Source organism: Takifugu flavidus, chromosome 14 (assembly GCF_003711565.1).
Source record: "Takifugu flavidus isolate HTHZ2018 chromosome 14, ASM371156v2, whole genome shotgun sequence".
In the NCBI taxonomy this organism is placed as follows: domain Eukaryota; kingdom Metazoa; phylum Chordata; class Actinopteri; order Tetraodontiformes; family Tetraodontidae; genus Takifugu; species Takifugu flavidus.
In genome coordinates, this window is record NC_079533.1 from 10,853,571 (window position 1) to 10,872,568 (window position 18,998).

An 18,998-nucleotide genomic window follows, 5' to 3' on the forward strand; every position below is an offset into this window, starting at 1 on the left:
GGCGGAGGGTTTGATTAGCCCGAAGCTTCTGCGGGGAGTTCAGCTGCTGCCAGCGATCAATGGCCCAGCCTGCGTAGCGCCCCGATCGCTTCCTCACTCAAGCTCCTCTTTGCTTTTGTGTCGTCGGATGCATCACGGCCACTGATGTAATGTCTTCTCCTGTGACTGTGGCCACGCCGCTCTCCAAATATCAACATCCACCCGGTTGCAAAGCTGCTGCAGACACAGCGAAGCCAGGGTTTCCTCAGACTTTGGCGAGTGTGTATTGAACCAAAACGGCCTCAGATCGACGCTATCTGGCGTCTTTGCCCTTCATAGTTTGGTACCTTTGCAGTCCACTAAACAATATTGTACAACTGCATCATTCACAGCTGCAGGAGACTCACTTGAGCGTTTCCTTTTCATTATAGTGTGTTTAAGAGTAATGAGTGGTAATATGAGAACCGGTGAAATTTAGTGTGAAGATGTTATTTATTATCCCATCCCGTGAAATGAAGGCGTGATATCATTAGGGTGGGCTCTGTGTCCTTTCCCTCTCCTGCACTGTGTCGACTGGGTCCGTCTCCTCCCTCCTCCGTTGAATAATTGCTTTGAAAAAAGTGAAAGTCACCCAAAAATGATTATTGCTTTAGTAAATGTGCGTCTGATGTCGAATGATGTTGACCCGTGTCCGTGTTTTTAATCTACCAGAAGATATTTAAAAGGCAGTTTTTGAAAATAAAAAACCCGCAAGGTAACAGGAAACTGAACCTCTTAAATACATGTGGAGAGAGCAAAAAGGCAGATTTGACATTGAACTCTAATATAATATATAAGAAATAGAAACTGATTGTGGCCACCTAGTGGTTAGAGAGTGTCATTACTGTTTAAACAATGAGGACCTCCTGCTGTTCTGTCAGCAGGGGATCTTCACAGTTTAATTTTAATATTACTTGGGTGACTTTTGGCTGAGGACAGGTTTGGGATTATGAACGCTGAATTACGTTATCACATTTATAAAAACATGTCAACACTGGGACGTCGTTACGGCGGCATGTGGCCGTCAAAAGTCATGTTGGTTTGGCAGTAAAAGTCAGGCAACAGTTGGCAATGAAGGCGATTTATCTTTACAGTATTTTTTTATGAAGAGGAAAGCTGCAAACTGGGGTGCAGCTCAAGAATGACGTTCCCCAAATCATTAAAATCATCTTCACAGCCTTCTCCTGGAGCAGCCGCTCGGGTTTGGTTCATGAATTAATATTTCTGCGGCTGAAGCGCTGACAAAGAACATCTTTGGCAACAACCATCCCTTTTCCCAGATTTGATTGCGGGGCAGGACGTGACGACCACAAAATACAAGCTGGGAAATAACAATCCAATCCACTTAATTGTTCCGTTCTCTTCAAAATTAATACGGTGAAAACATTTTTTAAGGCAGGCCACAGAATTTCAAGGGCATGAATATGGAATTGACGAAAGAATAAATCTCAGCGGGAGACGGCACCGCCACTCCGCCTGTTATCTGCAGGGTCGGGCCCGCCCGCCGCTTTTGTAATGGATTCAGTGCTTTATAACAGGATGTCTGGGTGTCACTTTATTGTTTGAAGTGAAAAGATGGAAATCATCAGCGCACAATGTAAAAAGAGCCTTCTTTTTTAAGAATGCCGGAGGAGTTGAGAAGGCGTTCATAGGCGAGGGATAAAAGGTGGATCAATCAACTTGTGTCTGCTCCGGAAACCGACAGGATTCTTAAATAACAGTTACCAAAGTTGTAAATCCCAACTGCGGCACATTTACGGGTCGCCTGCGGTTGAAGGTCTGAGCAGGAGGGGCTGCATAACTGTTGATGGCTCTTCAAAAGAAAAGCTCATCAAACCTCCTGTATAATTCATCTGCTCTGCACTTAGCACCACCATCTCACCATCTCACCGTCAGCACCGTCAGCACCATCGCCCCCCCCCCCAGATGGTGCTGACAATGCTCGACGTAATGAGCGCGCACAGTGATCACAACAATCAGAGAGGCGGCCATCGGAATCAGGTTTTTTGGTTTTTTTACTCTGCACCAACACAAAAGAACGGTGCCAAACATCAAATCCCAGTTACATCAGTGACACAATTTTTTTTTAAAAAAAGGATGGAAAATGTCTCTTATATACTAAAAACAAGAACACCGCCGATCATAAAAACACGGGGAAAGTCGAAATTTCACAAACAACCACTTTCCTTTAAGAAGCAAAAGCCAGAAACGAGGAAAATAAAAATACACAGTAATGCACATGTGGTAGAGAAACGTCCCAGCACCGCCCACACTCACACACATACACACACTTCTGATACACGACGAGAGCCAATGCAATCATCACTCCCATTACCACGGCAATATAATCAATCACATAATAAATATGAGTGAAAGCACCTTTAAAGCTGAAATATGTGTAGCTGATCGACTGAGTGTGCAACATTTAAAAAAGGAGTCTGATATACACATAATTACCAATGGCACAGAAAAGTTGAAAACATGAAACCGTTTTTGCCGTTTCCACGGCAGGTCTCGCTCGCAGAGGCATTAAGTGTCACTCTGTTCCGTCATTCCGACCGAAGAGACTTCAAATGTTTCAGAACGGTGTCTGTAGAGAGGACGTAGGTGGGTTAATCCCACAGCCCAGCTGGCAACAAGCTGAGCAGTGATAATTCGCTCTGTTGTTAGTGCAAAGCCCCCAGCTGTGCGTTTTAGCATTAAAAACTGGAGTGACGCCTCCTTAACAAGATACTAAAAATATAAAACTGGTACTTAAGTTCATCATCACAAATTAGCATGCTAGAGAGTTTCCACAGCCACAATGAAGCCATTTCACAGAGAGAATGAAAGAAAATAATCCGACTGTCATGACTGTGGCACAGCTGCTACTGTTGGGCGCTGATCTGTAGACCAGTCGCGGCCCAGTCCCCCCAGTAATACTGAACCCCATGTTTACCCGCAGTTAAAACACAATCAAACAGGTGGCGGAGGTCACAAGGTGGAACTCTAAAAGCCGGAATTTTCTTTTGTTTCCACGTCATCATTTACATTCTCTGAAAACCACGAACGCCTGCAGACAGTGAGGAAAAACTCCATGAACAGCTCTCTTCTCAAACCAGACACGTTCCAAAGAGCTTGAGGCCGACTTTTCTTTTTTTTTCTATAATTAATGGGTGAAACCTGCGTTACCAAGTGCAAAACTGAATGTATTCACAGCGGCTCAATCCGTGCATAATCAATGCATTCTCCCCCTGTAAATATGGCTTCTGCTCATTTATGGCTCCTTTTTTCCCTTTATAGCCAGGCAGTGTTTCCTACCCACAGTGAAAACAGGCAAATATGAACATAGTGAGTTCACTCAGAACAATATTTTCCCAAGTCCAGAGACTTCAGTGCCTCTGAAAAGGTGCCAGATCGTTGGTTCTGTGTCTCTGCTCTTAGGAAGTCGAAATCTTAATGTCAGCCTCATTCAGGCTTTGGGTCCGTCAGTGCTGATCCACTCTCTCCTCCCTCTCTGTGCTGCTCAGGCTAGCTGTGCTTCTTGGTTGCTGGTTCCTTTGGCTGCACTTTGGGTGCTGTGGCAGAAGCAGAGGAGGAGGAGGAAGAGGAGGATGAAGAAGAGGATGAACTCCAGCGGGTCTCCACGCCCGTGCTCGTCATCTTCTGCTTCCGTCTCTTTGCCAGGGGGGCGTTGTCGACGCTCTTTAGAAAGAAGCCTTCTCTCTTTCCGCGGTTAAAAGCCTGAGAACCAAAAGACAAATTATCCAAAGTCAAAATCCGCCTGTTGACTTGTTTGTTCTTGAAAAACATTCAAAGAATTACACAACGTTGTTACCTTGTAGGTGGCATTGACGTAGGTACGGACTGTAGGCCCGCTGGACTCGAGCACGTCTGGGGTACACAGAGGAGTGGTGGACATGGAGGCTCCACCCTGCAGCCAGCTATTCTCCTTCAGATCAGACAGTTTCAGACGATTCTCTGGGTCTACTGTGAGTAAACCTGAACCAAGAGGGAGGAGAGGGAGGGGTTAAAGCTGACAGGGGGCAAACACGATGTGTTTATCGCCGAAAGGTAGCATAGTCTCATCATTTATTTGTACATTCCGCCACCTGGCGGTCACTGATGTTACTACAGCACAGATGGTGAGAATAATGGCGACTGTGAGCTGTTTAATAGCCAGTGTGAAGCTGTTTGTCACACTGAACAGACACTTTTACTGAGAAAAGACAGCGAGAGAACAGCAGTTACTTCTGTGTCCAGAGGCCAAAGTTCTCAGAAAGAAAAAGTTTACAGCTCGACTGTATCTAGCTAGTATAAACCAAATGGTGGAACTAATAAATTGAGTAAAATATTATCTATGGCACACCTTTGACGAGCTCTTTGGCATCGTCTGAAACACCCTTCCAACATTCCCCGTCCAATGAGAAGTCGCCCTCTTTGATTTTATGCATGATGTCGGCAGCGTATGATGAGGTCATCCCACGCTGTTCACTCTGGAACGGCACCTGGCCTGACAGCATGGTGTACTAATGAACACACACACACACACACACACACACACACACACACACACACACACACACACACACACACACACACACACACACACACACACACACACACACCATCAACACTCTAAACAGCCTCATCACCACAGTAGAATTAACAGATTTGATCTAAATTACCAAGATGACCCCGAGACTCCAGAGGTCGCAGGCTTTGTCGTACCCTGCGCTCTCAAACAGTTCAGGGGCAGCGTACTGCAGCGTGAAGCAGGGCGTCTGCAGGGGAGCGCTCCCGGCAGGGCACAGGCGGGCAAAGCCAAAGTCTATTACCTTCAGGTTGGAGTCCTCCCCCTCATCTGCAAACAGCACATTCTGCAAGATAAAATGCAGTGATCATCATCTCATCTGCCTCTTTACACGGAGCTTCAGGACATCGCAGAGATGACGGCAACCTTTAGGAGGACAGGTTCTTCATACCTGACTATATAGGCTGGATTCAGGATTCACATCAATGACCGTCTATTCCTTAAAGCGTTTCAAAACTTAACAGATAAAGAAGAATCCTAATAAACATTTTCAGAGAACTACATAAAACACAATGATGGGCATCTCTGGGAAATATACCGCGCACAAGTAAAAGTTAATGGTGCGCTCTGTCATTCACGGCTCTTTTTAAGCCTTGTCCTTGAGCTAATTAAATCCCACAGCCGGCAGAAGATGACAAAACGTGCTTGATGATAGTGTTAAAGTGACACAGACACAGAGGCATTGGGCTGTCCTCTGTATATTTCCACAACCTTTAACTCCAAACACTGTATATAACTCATTTCCAATTTACTTCAACGGTTTTTGTTATTATGTTATTTTGTTAATATTCCCGTACAAAAAAGGCAAGGAACAGTAGAGAAGTAGTCTTGTACATCTAAATATCAGATAAACGTGGGCCTTGAAAATGTTTAAAAACTGCCGACTGTGGCTGGAGGGTTTGAGCGTGGTAGTAAATAATGATGCTGGAGCCGAATACATCCAACCTGCAGCTGAAAGGGCACTGCACCCCTAGTCACACGGGAACTCTGTTAAGCCACGAAAGCGCAGTTTACCTCGGGTTTTAGGTCTCTGTGCACGACTCCTGCTTCGTGCATGAAGCTGACAGCTGACACCAGGCTTTGCAGCAGCTGGCTCGCCTCTGCCTCACCAAACAGCTTCTTCTTCTTGATCCTCTCCAGTAACTCTCCTCCCCTCAGAAGCTCCATCACTAAATATGTGTGGTACTGGCAGAATAGAAGAATCACGAGCAGGACTGGTTATTTCATGGGTGTGTGTGTGTGGGGGGGGGGGTGGTTGTGATAAAATGGCCTAAAGCACAACTGATGTGCAGAGTCTAATCCAGGGGTGCCCAAATCCAGTCTTTGACAGTCTGGCCGGGTTATGTGTCCTACCGGGTACACAACACCTTCACCTGGGATTCCAGTGTCCCTGGAGGAAGCGTTTTCTGCCTCGGAGGACAGTAACCTCGGACCAGCACCCTTTACGACTGGATTTGGGCACCTCTGGTCTAATCTTTGTACATTTCCAATGATAATGTTTAGTTTGGGGGAACAAGTGTCCCAGTCGCTAACTGTACCTGGTCAGTATAAACTTCGTGCAGCTTGACAATATTTGGGTGAGATTCACAATGTCTCAACGCAGCGATCTCCCTCTTTGTGTTTGCCTCCATTCTAACAAAGAGAAGAGGCACTCAGATATCAGCCCATGGAGTTGAAGACAGCCGAGACAGAAAATGAGGCCTGACGTGCCCTCTAACCTGCGGCTGACGATCTTGACAGCGTAGTCACGCCCACTTTGCTTGTGTTGGCATTTCCTGCACACAGAGAAACTGCCCGCGCCCAGAGGAGGTCCGCTGAGACACAGCTCATAGTGGTTAAAAAACTGGGATTCCTGGACAAATGAGACAAATCTGGACGTCACACTGGGCCGTAACATCCTGCTAACAACAGCGTAAACGCCTTCAGTGTGCAACACAAGTGGAAATGTACTGTATGTCGCTGATAGAGATTTGCAGTCTGCCTCGTCCTTGAAATAGGATAAATCGTGCTATAAAACCATCACGGAGAGTTTTGTTGAAATAAACAAGACAAAACAAATGTCTCCTTTCATTTCCTTTTGGTAGCGTCTAAGACTGAATTCTAAGAACCGTACCTCTAACATCGCACTGCGCTGGACGGATGCAGCACCAGGTCGATCGGCGCTGATCTGCTCCACAAAGTCTTCCATGACTGCGTTTTTATTAAAAAGGATGGACGGGGCGATGAAGGAGTAACCCTGGAAAAGACAGATCAGTAATATCAGTTGATGAAAACCAATGTCAGTGCTTTTTCAAACTTCCTGGAAAAACTGTGAGCACTTCTGAGGGACTCACTTTGAACAAACGCCCAGTGCTGGGGGGAGTGCTCGCCGGAGAATAGACTGGATCCATCCCAGTGAACTCCTCGGCAAAGTTCCCAACATCAAGTTCACTCTTGAGCTCTGGTTTAAATGGACTGGGTACCTTCTTCTGTGCTAGGTCATCCCAGTTGAGGCCCTGTATGGGAACAGGAAGCAGATGGAAATAACTGCTGAACGAAGAGGCAGAAGAGTGAGAGGTTGGCGGGATAAAGACCTTGAAGAAAGGGTGAGCTTTAATGTCTTCGGCCCCCCGTGGTCCAGAACCCAGCCTCTTGTGGGGGTCTTTCACCAATAGCTTCTTCAACAGGTCCTGAGCAGTGTGTCCAATCATGGAGGGGAAGGGTGGATCGCAGCGCAAAATCCGCCTGAAAGAGCAGAGGGCGAGTGTGAGACTCAAAAACACAGACTCCGCTATCAAACAGTTTGACACATAAACTGAACACAACTTTTGCCCGAGTCTTTCCGAGTTAAAACGAGATGCTGCGTGCGCTCACTTTGACACTTCGCTCTGGGAGTTCCTCTCTCCCTCCAAGGTAAACGGAGACGCTCCCGTCAGCAGTTCAAACATCAGGATCCCCAGACTCCACCAATCTACAGACTGAAGAAGAGAAGTAACGTAAAAGAAGCGACTGGGAGGTGGCTCCGCCCAGTTTCACGCCTTACCTTGCCGTGTCCAGCTTTCCCTCTGATGATTTCAGGGGCCATGTACTCAATGGTGCCACAGAACGAGTATGTCCGTTCCTTCTGAAGTGAACCCAGTAAATGCATCACTACAAAACCTCGACAGAGCACGGTGAAGCTTGTGATGGTTCTTTTGTACCTCCTCTTCCAGAAACTCCTTACTGAGCCCGAAGTCTGTCAAAACTATGTGTCCTTCGCTGTCCAGGAGAATGTTTTCCAATTTGATGTCTCGGTAAACGATCCCGAGCTGCTGACGCAACAAAACCACAAAGAAATGTCCCAATATACAGTGATTCAGAAAAAAATCCATCAATTTAGAGAAGTTGGACAGCGAACACCCACCTTGTGTAGGTGTTCCAGAGCTAAGATTATTTCCCCGATATAAATCTGCACCGCCTCCTCAGGAAAGTGGTCGCGCTGATACAAGTGAGTGAACATCTCCCCGCCGCTCACGTAGTCTGCATTCACGCCCAGGAAAGAACCAGGAAGTTGCACGTCAGCGACACAAAATGCAGAAATTGTTGATTCATATGTGGCATCACTCACCCAGGATGAGATGCAGCTTGCTCTGGGTCTGAAAGGCGTAGTGCAGCGTGACCAGGAACGGAGACTGGCGGATGTTCTCCAGCACCTGCCGCTCAGTTCGAGTGTGTTCCGTCGTCTTTGCCTTTTGAACTATTGCTGCTTTCTTCAACACCTGAAGTGATCACGTGCTTTAGTGTAAAATCTCTGCTGATCTGACAGTAAAAGACCAAAACCTGAGGATCTGTCTAGAATGTGGTCATTCCAGAATGATAGTTTGCTGCTTTTGTATCACTGAAGTTCTGTGAATTGTAAACACCCACGTGTAACCAAACCTTTGACACCTGAGCAGACACTAATGTCAAGGATTTCTTCACGTTTTCCTTCATTGCTGACAAAGCAGGGGTTCTTTGGGTTCGTAACAGAGATAAAATGCTTTGATCGTGTCTCTTCTAGTGATTCATGATCAGTTGTCTCACCTTCATAGCATACAGCTGGCCCACATCATGACCACTGTTCTTCCTCACCAGAAACACCTTTCCATAAGCTAGAAGACGACAGATAATCAGTCATTTCATTTACTTGAATATAAGGAAGACGCAGCTGTAACATTTGAGTCCTCTTGACTACTGAGACTTACCTCCAGTTCCAAGGACTTTGAGCAGCTCAAAGTTTTCCATGCCGACCTTCTCGGTGTGACCTGTGAGGTTAGCTAGCAGCAGAAAGACACCAGACTGAGGCCAAAACACAGTTGTTGATAGTAATAAATGGCATTTAAATGTTAAAGTTAATGCTTTGAAGAATCAAATGGTTGAAGAATCAAATTCCCCACTGAATTAATGAGTCATTACTATTAATAGATCGGGCCCTTATCTATTATTGAATAAAGTAGATTTCATCCAGCTCCAGTTATCTTCTTTCTGAGACTGTGTGAGAGTTTTTTTCCTGAAACGCTGATTTTATCAGTTGTTTGATGAGGCAACAAGTGTATGCAGTCATGGAGAAGTGATCCAAAGAGGAACTGAGGTTGGGCAATGCTCTGACCCTGTTAAAATACCCTTCGCAACTGATTCACAGAGGGGGGTGTAACATTATTTAAAACATACATCTACAATATAAAATCTAAAGTAAAAAACACTATTATTACCATTTCTGTATTTTTACATTATTATCAGGGATGGATGGATGGATGGATTGATGGATGGATGGATGGATGGATGGATGGATGGATGGATGGATGGATGATTGATGGATGGATGGATGGATGGATGGATGGATGGATGGATGGATGGATGGATGGATGGTGGATGGATGGATGGATGGATGGATGGAGGATGGATGGGTGGATGGATGGATGGGTGGGTGGGTGGATGGATGGATGGATGGGTGGATGGATGGGTGGGTGGATGGGTGTCTAAAGGCAGCTGGTAATATCAGTGACTTACCATTCGTGATCTGATGTTTGACGGTGCAGGGCTTTTCATTTGTTTTTCCATCAGAGTCATCACTACTATCAGATGCGTCCCCAGACATAACTTATGAATAAACTACAGTCGGTTTAGGATGAACTTTTAAATATTCACAGCCTGCTGGAATTAATAACTGCAGAGACTAGAGTACAGTCGCATTATGGTGAATAGAATAAGGTGGAGAAGGCGGACGGACAGCTGTGTGTACTAACAAAGCTGATGTTAAGTTTATCCTCCTGCATTTGACATATTGGTTATCTTTATTTATATCATGCGACTTCCAGCGCCAGAATACTCGTAAGGCATCTATTCAGAGTATAGCTGTCGTTTGGTATGTGTTACTATTAGTGCAATGTAAACTACTGTCAATGCGAATGTCTAAAGTTTAAGAGGCTAACGTTAGCATTACTCGCGTAAGAAAAACCTTTATTCATAAATTTACTGAAATTAACGAGTGATTGCTTTGAGTAATTACGAGTCAGTACTTGCAGGGCGTTAATGGCGATGTTACTGCTGCAGCGGTGGGGTAGTTCCCCCTGATAATTCCAGCTGTTGCCGTAGATTTGCGATCTCCTTTTGCCCGTCAAAGTTTGAATGTTAGCTAACGCTAATGTTCAGTAAACGTTAGCTATGTTAGCTGCTCCCTTCGCACATAAGCAATCACGCCATGGTGGGTCGTCAAAAGAGCGCAGAGTCCATTTTCTCTTTCTCTCCACTAAGGACGAATTATTTATCCATTACCGAAAAAGATTACATGTTTCTACCAGTGCCGAGCTAGCTGCTAACATCAGGATGCTCTCAACACAACCTGGGCGACGGTCTGTCACGTGATCCATCAGTGGGGGCGGAGCTTCAGGACAAGAGGCGAACATGATCGTCTGACAGTCCGTAATGTTCACCGTGACACAAAAACACACAAATATACAAGATGTTGTTGTTATTGGTGGGACTCTAATGATGTGGGACACGTTTTCAAACATCTTGACCAACTAACTTCCAAAAATGATGGCAAATTAATTTAGCATTCATCTCCTTCTAATCATGCATACTGTTGATTACTGCGCAGTCTTTGACTTAAAAATGTCCTTCGAGCCGGATTTGAACCAGCGACCTAAGGATGCCTGTTAGCCTGCTACAGTCCTCCGCTCTACCAACTGAGCTATCGAAGGTTATAGTTACAGTAAAAACATTAAATTGGTGATCAATCATCTCAAATTAATGATCAACACAAGAGATACAAACAGTTAATGAGCGATCTTGACGCATTTTTATTCTCAATCTAAAGACATTGACAGCTAAACACTGACATCTACTGACCGTCTGTGGTACTGCTGTTTATATACCAACGCAGCACCGCAGCACCGGGACCGGGACCGCCACCAGTATCATTAACAGCACCAGCAACACAAGTTAGATAGATATTTACATTTAAATTGCATTGTTGTGTGACCTTGGTATGAGATGGATTTTTTTTCGAGAAGAACAAAAGAACACGCATATTTTTCAGTGTATCTTTATCGTCTTTCAATGTGACAAAGTTTGGGAAATAAAACCCCTCATACAGTAATGAACATTGATAAATTCTAATATTAAATGGTAAAAACGTGCTTGGATTATTGGGATAGCTGTGGCTGTGCTGTTTTGTCAGTAAATTTCGGCAAGATGCTCTCCACATTTATCTATTTAAATGTTGATGTGACAGAATGGGCAAAATATCGAAATTACATTTTTACCAATACATAATACAACAAACGTGATATATTTAATAATAAACACTATATACTAAATACAATAATAACACTACTGTGATGCAGGCAAAATTTAAACGACAATTTTGACGACATCTTCGGAACCGCAGATGACACATGTGCTGAATTAAAATGTCGTCCCCTTAATTTTGTTTTTTCTAATCAGGGCCACGGCTCTGATCTTAATCTCCTTGGTTTTCAGAGAGTAAACTATGGGGTTGACGCAGGGGGGGATGCAGGAGGCCAGAGACAGACTCAAGACGCGCTGATCGGCGTCGATCAGCCGCACGTAAAAGCCGAGGATGAAAATGGTGAACAATGGGATATAAAATATAGCAACCAGGACAAGATGCTCCACGCAGGTACTGAGAGCTTTCATCCTGCTGTTGACCGACTTCATCAAGAACAGGGTGACCAGGATAGCGGCGTAGGTCAGCAGGATAAAAGTAAAAGGCGCAACGAGATTCACGACGGATGCGGTCGACGACACGGCCCAGTGCAGCGTGTAGTCGTTGCAGGCGAGTCGAAACGTCGGCGCATAGTCACAGAAGTAGCTGCGCACTGTGACGGACTTGCAAAAAGACAGCCGTGTCATTATACCTGTTGAGAACGCTCCGAGGCCCAGTGAGTAAGACCAGGTCACGGCCACAATGCAGGACATGCTCCGCAGGGTGTTGATGGAGTTCTGCTGCAGAGGGAAGCATATTGCGATCAGCCTGTCGTAGGCCAGGATCGCCAGCGCATAAGACTCTAAAGTGATAAAGGAGTAATAGACGAACATCTGCAAGAGGCAGATGTTGAAGGGGAAAAAGTTGTCCTTCAGGAGAAATGTCTTGATCATGCTGGGGATGGTGGTAGAGTTCAGGACCATGTCGATGACAGCCAGGTTGACCACGGCCAAAAACTTGGGAGCGTGTAAACAACGATTAGAGACGATCACGTAGATCAGCAAACAGTTGAAGAACACCGTGACCACATAGACAAACGCCAGGAAGATGAAGTAGAAGCGGATGTGGGGAAACACCTCGAATCCAACGACGTAGAAGCCTGGAGGGTGAATGATGATGGAGCCGTTTGAGACGGTCCGCGGCAGAAACATAGCTGGACTCCACAAACCTGCACAATCCAGAAAGCAGTTCACACCACAGCATCAGCACAACTTTGACTCATTCTCCAGGACTTGATGTGACTCACCTGCTGGCCGGTCCGATGGCTCAGATCTGTTTAATGCAGCCTTGACTGCACAGCTGTTTTGTCTGCACTTGGTTTTATATACTAGAGTCACTCACCTCTGGAGATAAAGATTTCAGCTCAAAACACTCTTTTAATAACTTGCACCAGGAAGGGCGGTATCTGGCTCTCATTAAGCTTCTTCTCTGCTCAACCATCTAATTAATCCTCTGATGGCACATTTATTTATCCTTGTTTCAAAACCAGAACTTACAAACAGCACTCAGGCTCCTTCAACAATTACATCATTATTAAACAACCGTCACCAGTTTACATTTCCTCAAATAAGCATCCTACACCAGGGAAATTATGTGTGAACAAAACAATAAACAGGTGCTCTATGTGAGGGAAAAATACACATTTATCATGAACTTAAATTATTTCTGATTTATTTTCACAAGAAATCCATTTTTGATGACTGATATTATTTTATATATCAAATTCATTCCATTTCAATGCCATTATAGATTGATTTTAATGTAGACAAATAATTACAGCCTGTTGATGATGCACTGTTATTTAAAATAAAAGAAACATATATATAATGTGTGTGTGTGTGTTATATAATATATGTTATATATGTATGTATATATATATATAAACAACGATTATACACAGGATCAGTATATATATGCACTGTTATTTAAAATAAAAGAAACATATATATATGTATATATGTATGTATACTACTCAAACAAATTAGTGGAACACTTTTTAATCAGAGTATAGCAACCTATCAGTCAAACTTCTGGGATATTGATCTGGTCAGTTAAACAGCAGAGGGGGCTGTTAATCAGTTTCTGCTGCTTTTTGTTAATTAAATCAAAAACAGGAGCATCAGAGGAGCAACAAGGAGATGGCCCCCAAAACAGGAAGGGCTTTCCAGGTTGAGGCCACTTTTTTCCCTCCTCATCTCTTTTGGCTGATTTTTTACTGACTGACGTTCTACTGCTGTAGTTATTATTGGCTTGGATCAAATCTCTGTTGATAGCTAGCATGGTGCGGTACCTGGACGCTACAGAGGTTGCACAAGCAGTCCAACTCCTCCAGGATGGCACATCAATACGTGCCGTTGCAAGAAGATTTGCTGTGTCTCCGCACAGTCTCAAGAGCATGGAGGAGATTCCAGGAGACAGGTAGTTACTCCAGGAGAGCTGGACAGGGCCGTAGGAGGTCCAAAAACCCTCAGCAGGATCAGTATCTGCTCCTTTTGCAAGGAGGAACAGGATGAGCACTGCCAGAGCCCTACAAAGTGACCTCCAGCAGTCTACTAATGTGAATGTTTCTGACCAAACAATCAGAAACAGGCTCCATGAGGGTGGCCTGAAGGCCCGACGTCCTGTAGTGGGCCCTGTGCTCACTGCCCGGCACCGTAGAGCTCGATTAGCATTTGCCATAGACCACCAGAATTGGCAACTACGCCACTGGCGCCCTGTGCTCTTCACCGATGAGAGCAGGTTCAACCTGAGCACATGCGACAGACGTGAAAGGGTCTGGAGATGCCGTGGAGAACGTTATGCTGCCTGCAACATCATTCAGCATGACCGGTTTGGTGGTGGGTCAGCGATGGCCTGGGGAGGCATATCCCTGGAAGGATGCACAGGTTAGATAATGGCACCCTGACTGCTATTAATCCTTGGACCCATTGTCAGAAGCTACGCTGGTGCAGAATAATTTTGAGTTGCTACAATGACATTTTGGCAAAATGGACCAGTCTCCTGCATCATTTTTTCACTTTCATTTTTGGGGTGTCTTTGATCCCCCCCCCATTTTCACTTCTATCAAATTATGTGACATCATTTTGTTACTAATACATCACCAACTTTTTATCAGGAAAGATATTCAAGATCATTTTCCCCCCCGTTTACATCTGACGTGTTTTTGAAGTGTTCCTCTAATTTTTTTGAGCAGTGTCTATCTATCTGTCTGTCCGTCCGTCCGTCCGTCCGTCCGTCCGTCCATCCATCCATCTATCTATCTATCTATCTGTCTATCTGTCTGTCTGTCTGTCTGTCTGTCTGTCTCCTGTCTGTCTGTCCGTCCGTCCGTCCGTCCGTCCGTCCGTCCGTCCGTCCGTCCGTCCGTCCGTCCATCCATCCATCCATCCATCCATCCATCCATCCATCTATCTATCTATCTATCTATCTATCTATCTATCTATCTATCTATCTATCTATCTATCTCTTTTATAGCAGAGTGTGCACATCTTGACAGACACTTTGATAATAAACTCTGTCAGCACACAATGTGCAACGTGGGATTCAGGGGAACAATGACACGAAATCTACATTTCTCATACCACCTCGATGTGCTGCTGGATGATTTTTTTTTCTCTCAGCCAGGTTCATTTATTCTGCATTAATAACAGATTTGAATCAGTCTTTCTGCAAACATAATAATAAAAATAATGTATTTCATGTGTTTATGTATCTTGTTCTCTTGCACCGTTGATTACTCCGCAGCCTTTGACGTAAAAACAGTAACTTAAAAATGTCCTTCGAGCCGCATTTGAACCAGCGACCTAAGGATGCCTGTTACTCCGCTACAGTCCTCCGCTCTCCCAACTGCTATCGAAGGTCATAGTTACAGAAAAATGATGATGATCAACACGATAAATATATATAGTTACGTTTAATGAGCGATTTTTACGCCTTTTTGGTCTCAAACTAAAGAAAACACTCACATCTACTGACCGTCTGTGGTACTGCTGTTATATACCACACGCAGCACCGCAGCACCGGTACCGGTACCGCGCCACCAGTATCATTAACAGCACCAGCAACACAAGTTAGATAGATATTTACATTTAAATTACATTGTTGTGGGGGTTTTTTGAGAGAAGAACAAAAGAACACGCATATTTTTCAGTGTATCTTTATTGTCTTTCAACGTGACAAAGTTTGGGAAATAAACCCCTCATACAGTAATGAACATTGATAAATTCTAATATTATAATGATAGAAACGTGCTTGGATTATCGTGATAGCTGTGGCTGTGCTGTTTTCTCAGTAATTTCGGCAAATGCTCTTCACATTTTATCGATTTAAATGCTGATGTGACAGAATGGGCAAAAATCGAAATTACATATTTACCCAAAAATTAATAGAACAAACATGTGATATATTTATAATAAAACACGATTCTGATGCAGGCACAATTTTAATTATGGTAGAAGTGAGGATTTAATCTTTGCATTGCATCATTTGCAAAAAGTATCTGTCAACTTCCCTCGTGTTCTACTAAAAACTGTTTAGCTAAGTTCAAAACTAAAATCTGCTCTAGCTTGTGTCTTTCAGTCAGTCTATCTCAAACATGTCATCACTAATGCAATATTCTATGTTTATATGCACTATTCATACTTACTGTTTGACCCTGTACGGCTTCTTGACTTTGTTGACCCTGACGACATCTTCGGAACCGCAGATGACGACATGTCATTATTCAATAATCACCTTTTTGTTTTCTTCAATCCAGGTCTCGGCTCTGATCTTAAATCTCCTTGGTTTTCAGAGAGTAAACTATGGGGTTGACGCAGGGGGGATGAGGGAGGCAGAGACAGACTCAAAAGACGCGCTGCTCGGCGCTTCGATCATCCCGCACATAAAAGCCGACGAGGAAAATGGTGGCACAATGGGAATAAAATATAGCAACAGGATAACATGCTCACGGCAGGTACTGAGAGAGTTCATCCTGCTGTTGACCGACTTCATCGAGAACAGGGTGACCAGGATAGCGGCGTAGGTCAGCAGGATAAAAGCAAAAGGCACACGGACGAGTCAAGACGGTTCCGTCGACGCCACGGCCCAGTGCAGCGTGTAGTCGTTGCAGGCGAGTCGAAACGTCGGCGCAGAGTCACAGAAGTAGCGGCACTGTGACGGACTTGCAAAAAGACAGCCATGTCATTATACCTGTTGAGAACGCTACGAGGCCCAGTGAGTAAGACCAGGTCACGGCCACAATGCAGGACATGCTCCGCAGGGTGTTGATGGAGTTCTGCTGCAGAGGGCATATTGCGATCAGCCTGTCGTAGGCCAGGATCGCCAGCGCAAAGACTCTAAATTCATAAGGAGTAATAGAAGAACATCTGCAAGAGGCAAATGTTGAAGGGGAAAAAGTTGTCCTTCAGGAGAAACGTCCTGATCATGCTGGGGATGGTGGTGGAGTTCAGGACAATGTCGATGACAGCCAGGTTGACCACGGCCAAAAACTTGGGAGTGTGTAAACAACGATTAGAGACGATCACGTAGATCAGCAAACAGTTGAAGAACACCGTGACCACATAGACAAACGCCAGGAAGATGAAGTAGAAGCGGATGTGGGGAAACGTCTCGAATCCAACGACGTAGAAGCCTGGAGGGTGAATGATGATGGAGACGTTTGAGACGGTCCGCAGCAGAAACATAGCTCGACTCCACAAACCTGCACAATCCAGAAAGCAGTTCACACCACAGCATCAGCACAACTTTGACTCATTCTCCGGGACTTGATGTGACTCCCTGCTGGCCGTCCGATGGGTCAGATCTGTTGAATGCAGCCTTGACTGCACAGCTGTTTTGTCTGCACTTGGTTTTATTACTAGAGTCACTCACCTCTGGACAAAGATTTCAGCTCAAAACACTCTTTTAATAAACTTGCACCAGGAAGGGCGGTATCTGGCTCTCATTAAGCTTCTTCTCTGCTCAACCATCTAATAATCCTCTGATGGCACATTTATTTATCCTTGTTTCAAACCAGATTACAAACAGCACTCAGGCGCCTTCAACAATTACATCATTATCAAACAACCGTCACCAGTTTACATTTCCTCAAATAAGCATCCTACACCAGGGAAATTATGTGTGAACAAAACAATAAACAGGTGCTCTATATGAGGGAAAATACACATTTTCCATGAACTTAAATTATTTCTGATTTATTTTCACAAGAAATCCATTTTTGATGACTGATATTATTTTATATATCAAATTCATTCCATTTCAATGCCATTATAGATTGATTTTAATGTAGACAAATAATCACAGCCTGTTGATGATGCACTGTTATTTAAAATAAAAAAACATATATAAATATGTTAATATATTATAACAACGATTATACACAGGATCAGTATATATATGCACTGTTATTTAAAATAAAAGAAACATATATATATATATATATATATTATATATGTATACTACTCAAAAAAATTAGTGGAACACTTTTTAATCAGAGTATAGCAACCTATCAGTCAAACTTCTGGGATATTGATCTGGTCAGTTAAACAGCAGAGGGGGCTGTTAATCAGTTTCTGCTGCTTTGTTGTTAATTAAATCAAAAACAGGAGCATCAGAGGAGCAACAACGAGATGGCCCCCAAAACAGGAAGGGCTTTCCAGGTTGAGGCCACTTTTTTCCCTCCTCATCTCTTTTGGCTGATTTTTTACTGACTGACATTCTACTGCTGTAGTTATCATTGGCTTGGATCAACATCTCTGTTGATAGCATGGTGCGGTACCTGGACGCTACAGAGGTTGCACAAGCAGTCCAACTCCTCCAGGATGGCACATCAATACGTGCCGTTGCAAGAAGGTTTGCTGTGTCTCCCCAGCACAGTCTCAAGCATGGAGGAGATTCCAGGAGACAGGTAGTTACTCCAGGAGAGCTGGACAGGGCCGTAGGAGGTCCAAAAACCCTCAGCAGGATCAGTATCTGCTCCAGGATGAGCACTGCCAGAGCCCTACAAAGTGACCTCCAGCAGTCTACTAATTGAATGTTTCTGACCAAACAATCAGAAACAGGCTCCATGAGGGTGGCCTGAAGGCCCGACGTCCTGTAGTGGGCCCTGTGCTCACTGCCCGGCACCGTAGCGCTCGATTAGCATTTGCCATAGACCACCAGAATTGGCAACTACGCCACTGGCGCCCTGTGCTCTTCACCGATGAGAGCAGGTTCAACCTGAGCACATGCGACAGACGTGAAAGGGTCTGGAGATGCCGTGGAGAACGTTATGCTGCCTGCAACATCATTCAGCATGACCGGTTTGGTGGTGGGTCAGCGATGGCCTGGGGAGGCATATCCCTGGAAGGATGCACAGGTTAGATAATGGCACCCTGACTGCTATTAATCCTTGGACCCATTGTCAGAAGCTACGCTGGTGCAGTGGGACCTGGGTTCCTCCTGCTCCACCAATGCCTGACCTCATGTGGCTAGAGTATGCAGGCAGTTCCTGGAGGATGAAGGAATTGATACCATTGACTGGCCCCCATGTTCACCTGACCTAAACCCAATAGAACACCTCTGGGACATTATCTATAGGTCCGTCCGGCGCCGCCCGGTTGATCCTGGAGCTCAGTGATGCAGATCTGGGAGGAGATCCCCCAGGACACCATTCATCGTCTCATTAGGAGCATGCCCCGA

General features: G+C 44.7%; 2 protein-coding genes, 1 non-coding gene and 1 pseudogene across 4 annotated transcripts; all 4 read right to left on the reverse strand.

The window, feature by feature from the left end:
• Nucleotides 1-2,015: 2,015 nt before the first annotated feature.
• Nucleotides 2,016-10,455, reverse strand: rps6ka4 (ribosomal protein S6 kinase, polypeptide 4). 2 transcript variants are annotated; one of them, XM_057054434.1, is made up of 18 exons: nucleotides 9,599-10,455; nucleotides 8,794-8,865; nucleotides 8,633-8,700; nucleotides 8,178-8,328; nucleotides 7,974-8,089; nucleotides 7,771-7,878; nucleotides 7,614-7,691; nucleotides 7,445-7,548; nucleotides 7,165-7,315; nucleotides 6,925-7,086; nucleotides 6,705-6,827; nucleotides 6,310-6,443; nucleotides 6,130-6,223; nucleotides 5,606-5,776; nucleotides 4,686-4,877; nucleotides 4,367-4,526; nucleotides 3,836-3,999; nucleotides 2,016-3,741 (listed from the first exon to the last, which is right to left on the reverse strand). In XM_057054434.1, the coding sequence occupies exons 1-18, from the start codon at nucleotides 9,684-9,686 to the stop codon at nucleotides 3,529-3,531; spliced, it is 2,349 nt and encodes a 782-aa protein (XP_056910414.1). In that variant the 5' UTR covers nucleotides 9,687-10,455; the 3' UTR covers nucleotides 2,016-3,528. The 2 variants fall into 2 exon arrangements, with proteins under 2 accessions (XP_056910414.1, XP_056910413.1); XM_057054433.1 differs by having other exon boundaries at nucleotides 7,614-7,694; nucleotides 9,599-10,454.
• Nucleotides 10,456-10,705: 250 nt separating this feature from the next.
• On the reverse strand, nucleotides 10,706-10,791 carry trnay-gua (transfer RNA tyrosine (anticodon GUA)). Its single transcript is given in 2 exon segments — nucleotides 10,706-10,741; nucleotides 10,755-10,791. It is a non-coding gene; the product is annotated as a tRNA-Tyr (tRNA).
• Nucleotides 10,792-11,119: 328 nt separating this feature from the next.
• Nucleotides 11,120-13,139, reverse strand: LOC130537571 (olfactory receptor 8-like). The gene has a single exon (XM_057054485.1). The coding sequence runs from the start codon at nucleotides 12,467-12,469 to the stop codon at nucleotides 11,498-11,500; it is 972 nt and encodes a 323-aa protein (XP_056910465.1). The 5' UTR covers nucleotides 12,470-13,139; the 3' UTR covers nucleotides 11,120-11,497.
• A 2,898-nt stretch (nucleotides 13,140-16,037) lies between these two features.
• LOC130537741 (olfactory receptor 8-like) lies at nucleotides 16,038-17,074 on the reverse strand (annotated as a pseudogene).
• Nucleotides 17,075-18,998: the final 1,924 nt, after the last annotated feature.

Excerpts from the sequence above, each read along its gene's own strand:
- rps6ka4 (XM_057054433.1), bottom strand. The coding sequence starts at position 9,686 with ATGTCTGGGGACGCATCTGATAGTAGTGATGACTCTGATGGAAAAACA. Across the intron at positions 7,549-7,613 it reads GGAAAGCTGGACACGGCAAG|TCTGTAGATTGGTGGAGTCT; the intron begins GTAAGGCGTGAA and ends TCTCTTCTTCAG. Across the intron at positions 4,527-4,685 it reads GGAGTCTCGGGGTCATCTTG|TACACCATGCTGTCAGGCCA; the intron begins GTAATTTAGATC and ends TGTGTTCATTAG.
- LOC130537571 (XM_057054485.1), bottom strand. The coding sequence starts at position 12,469 with ATGTTTCTGCCGCGGACCGTCTCAAACGGCTCCATCATCATTCACCCT.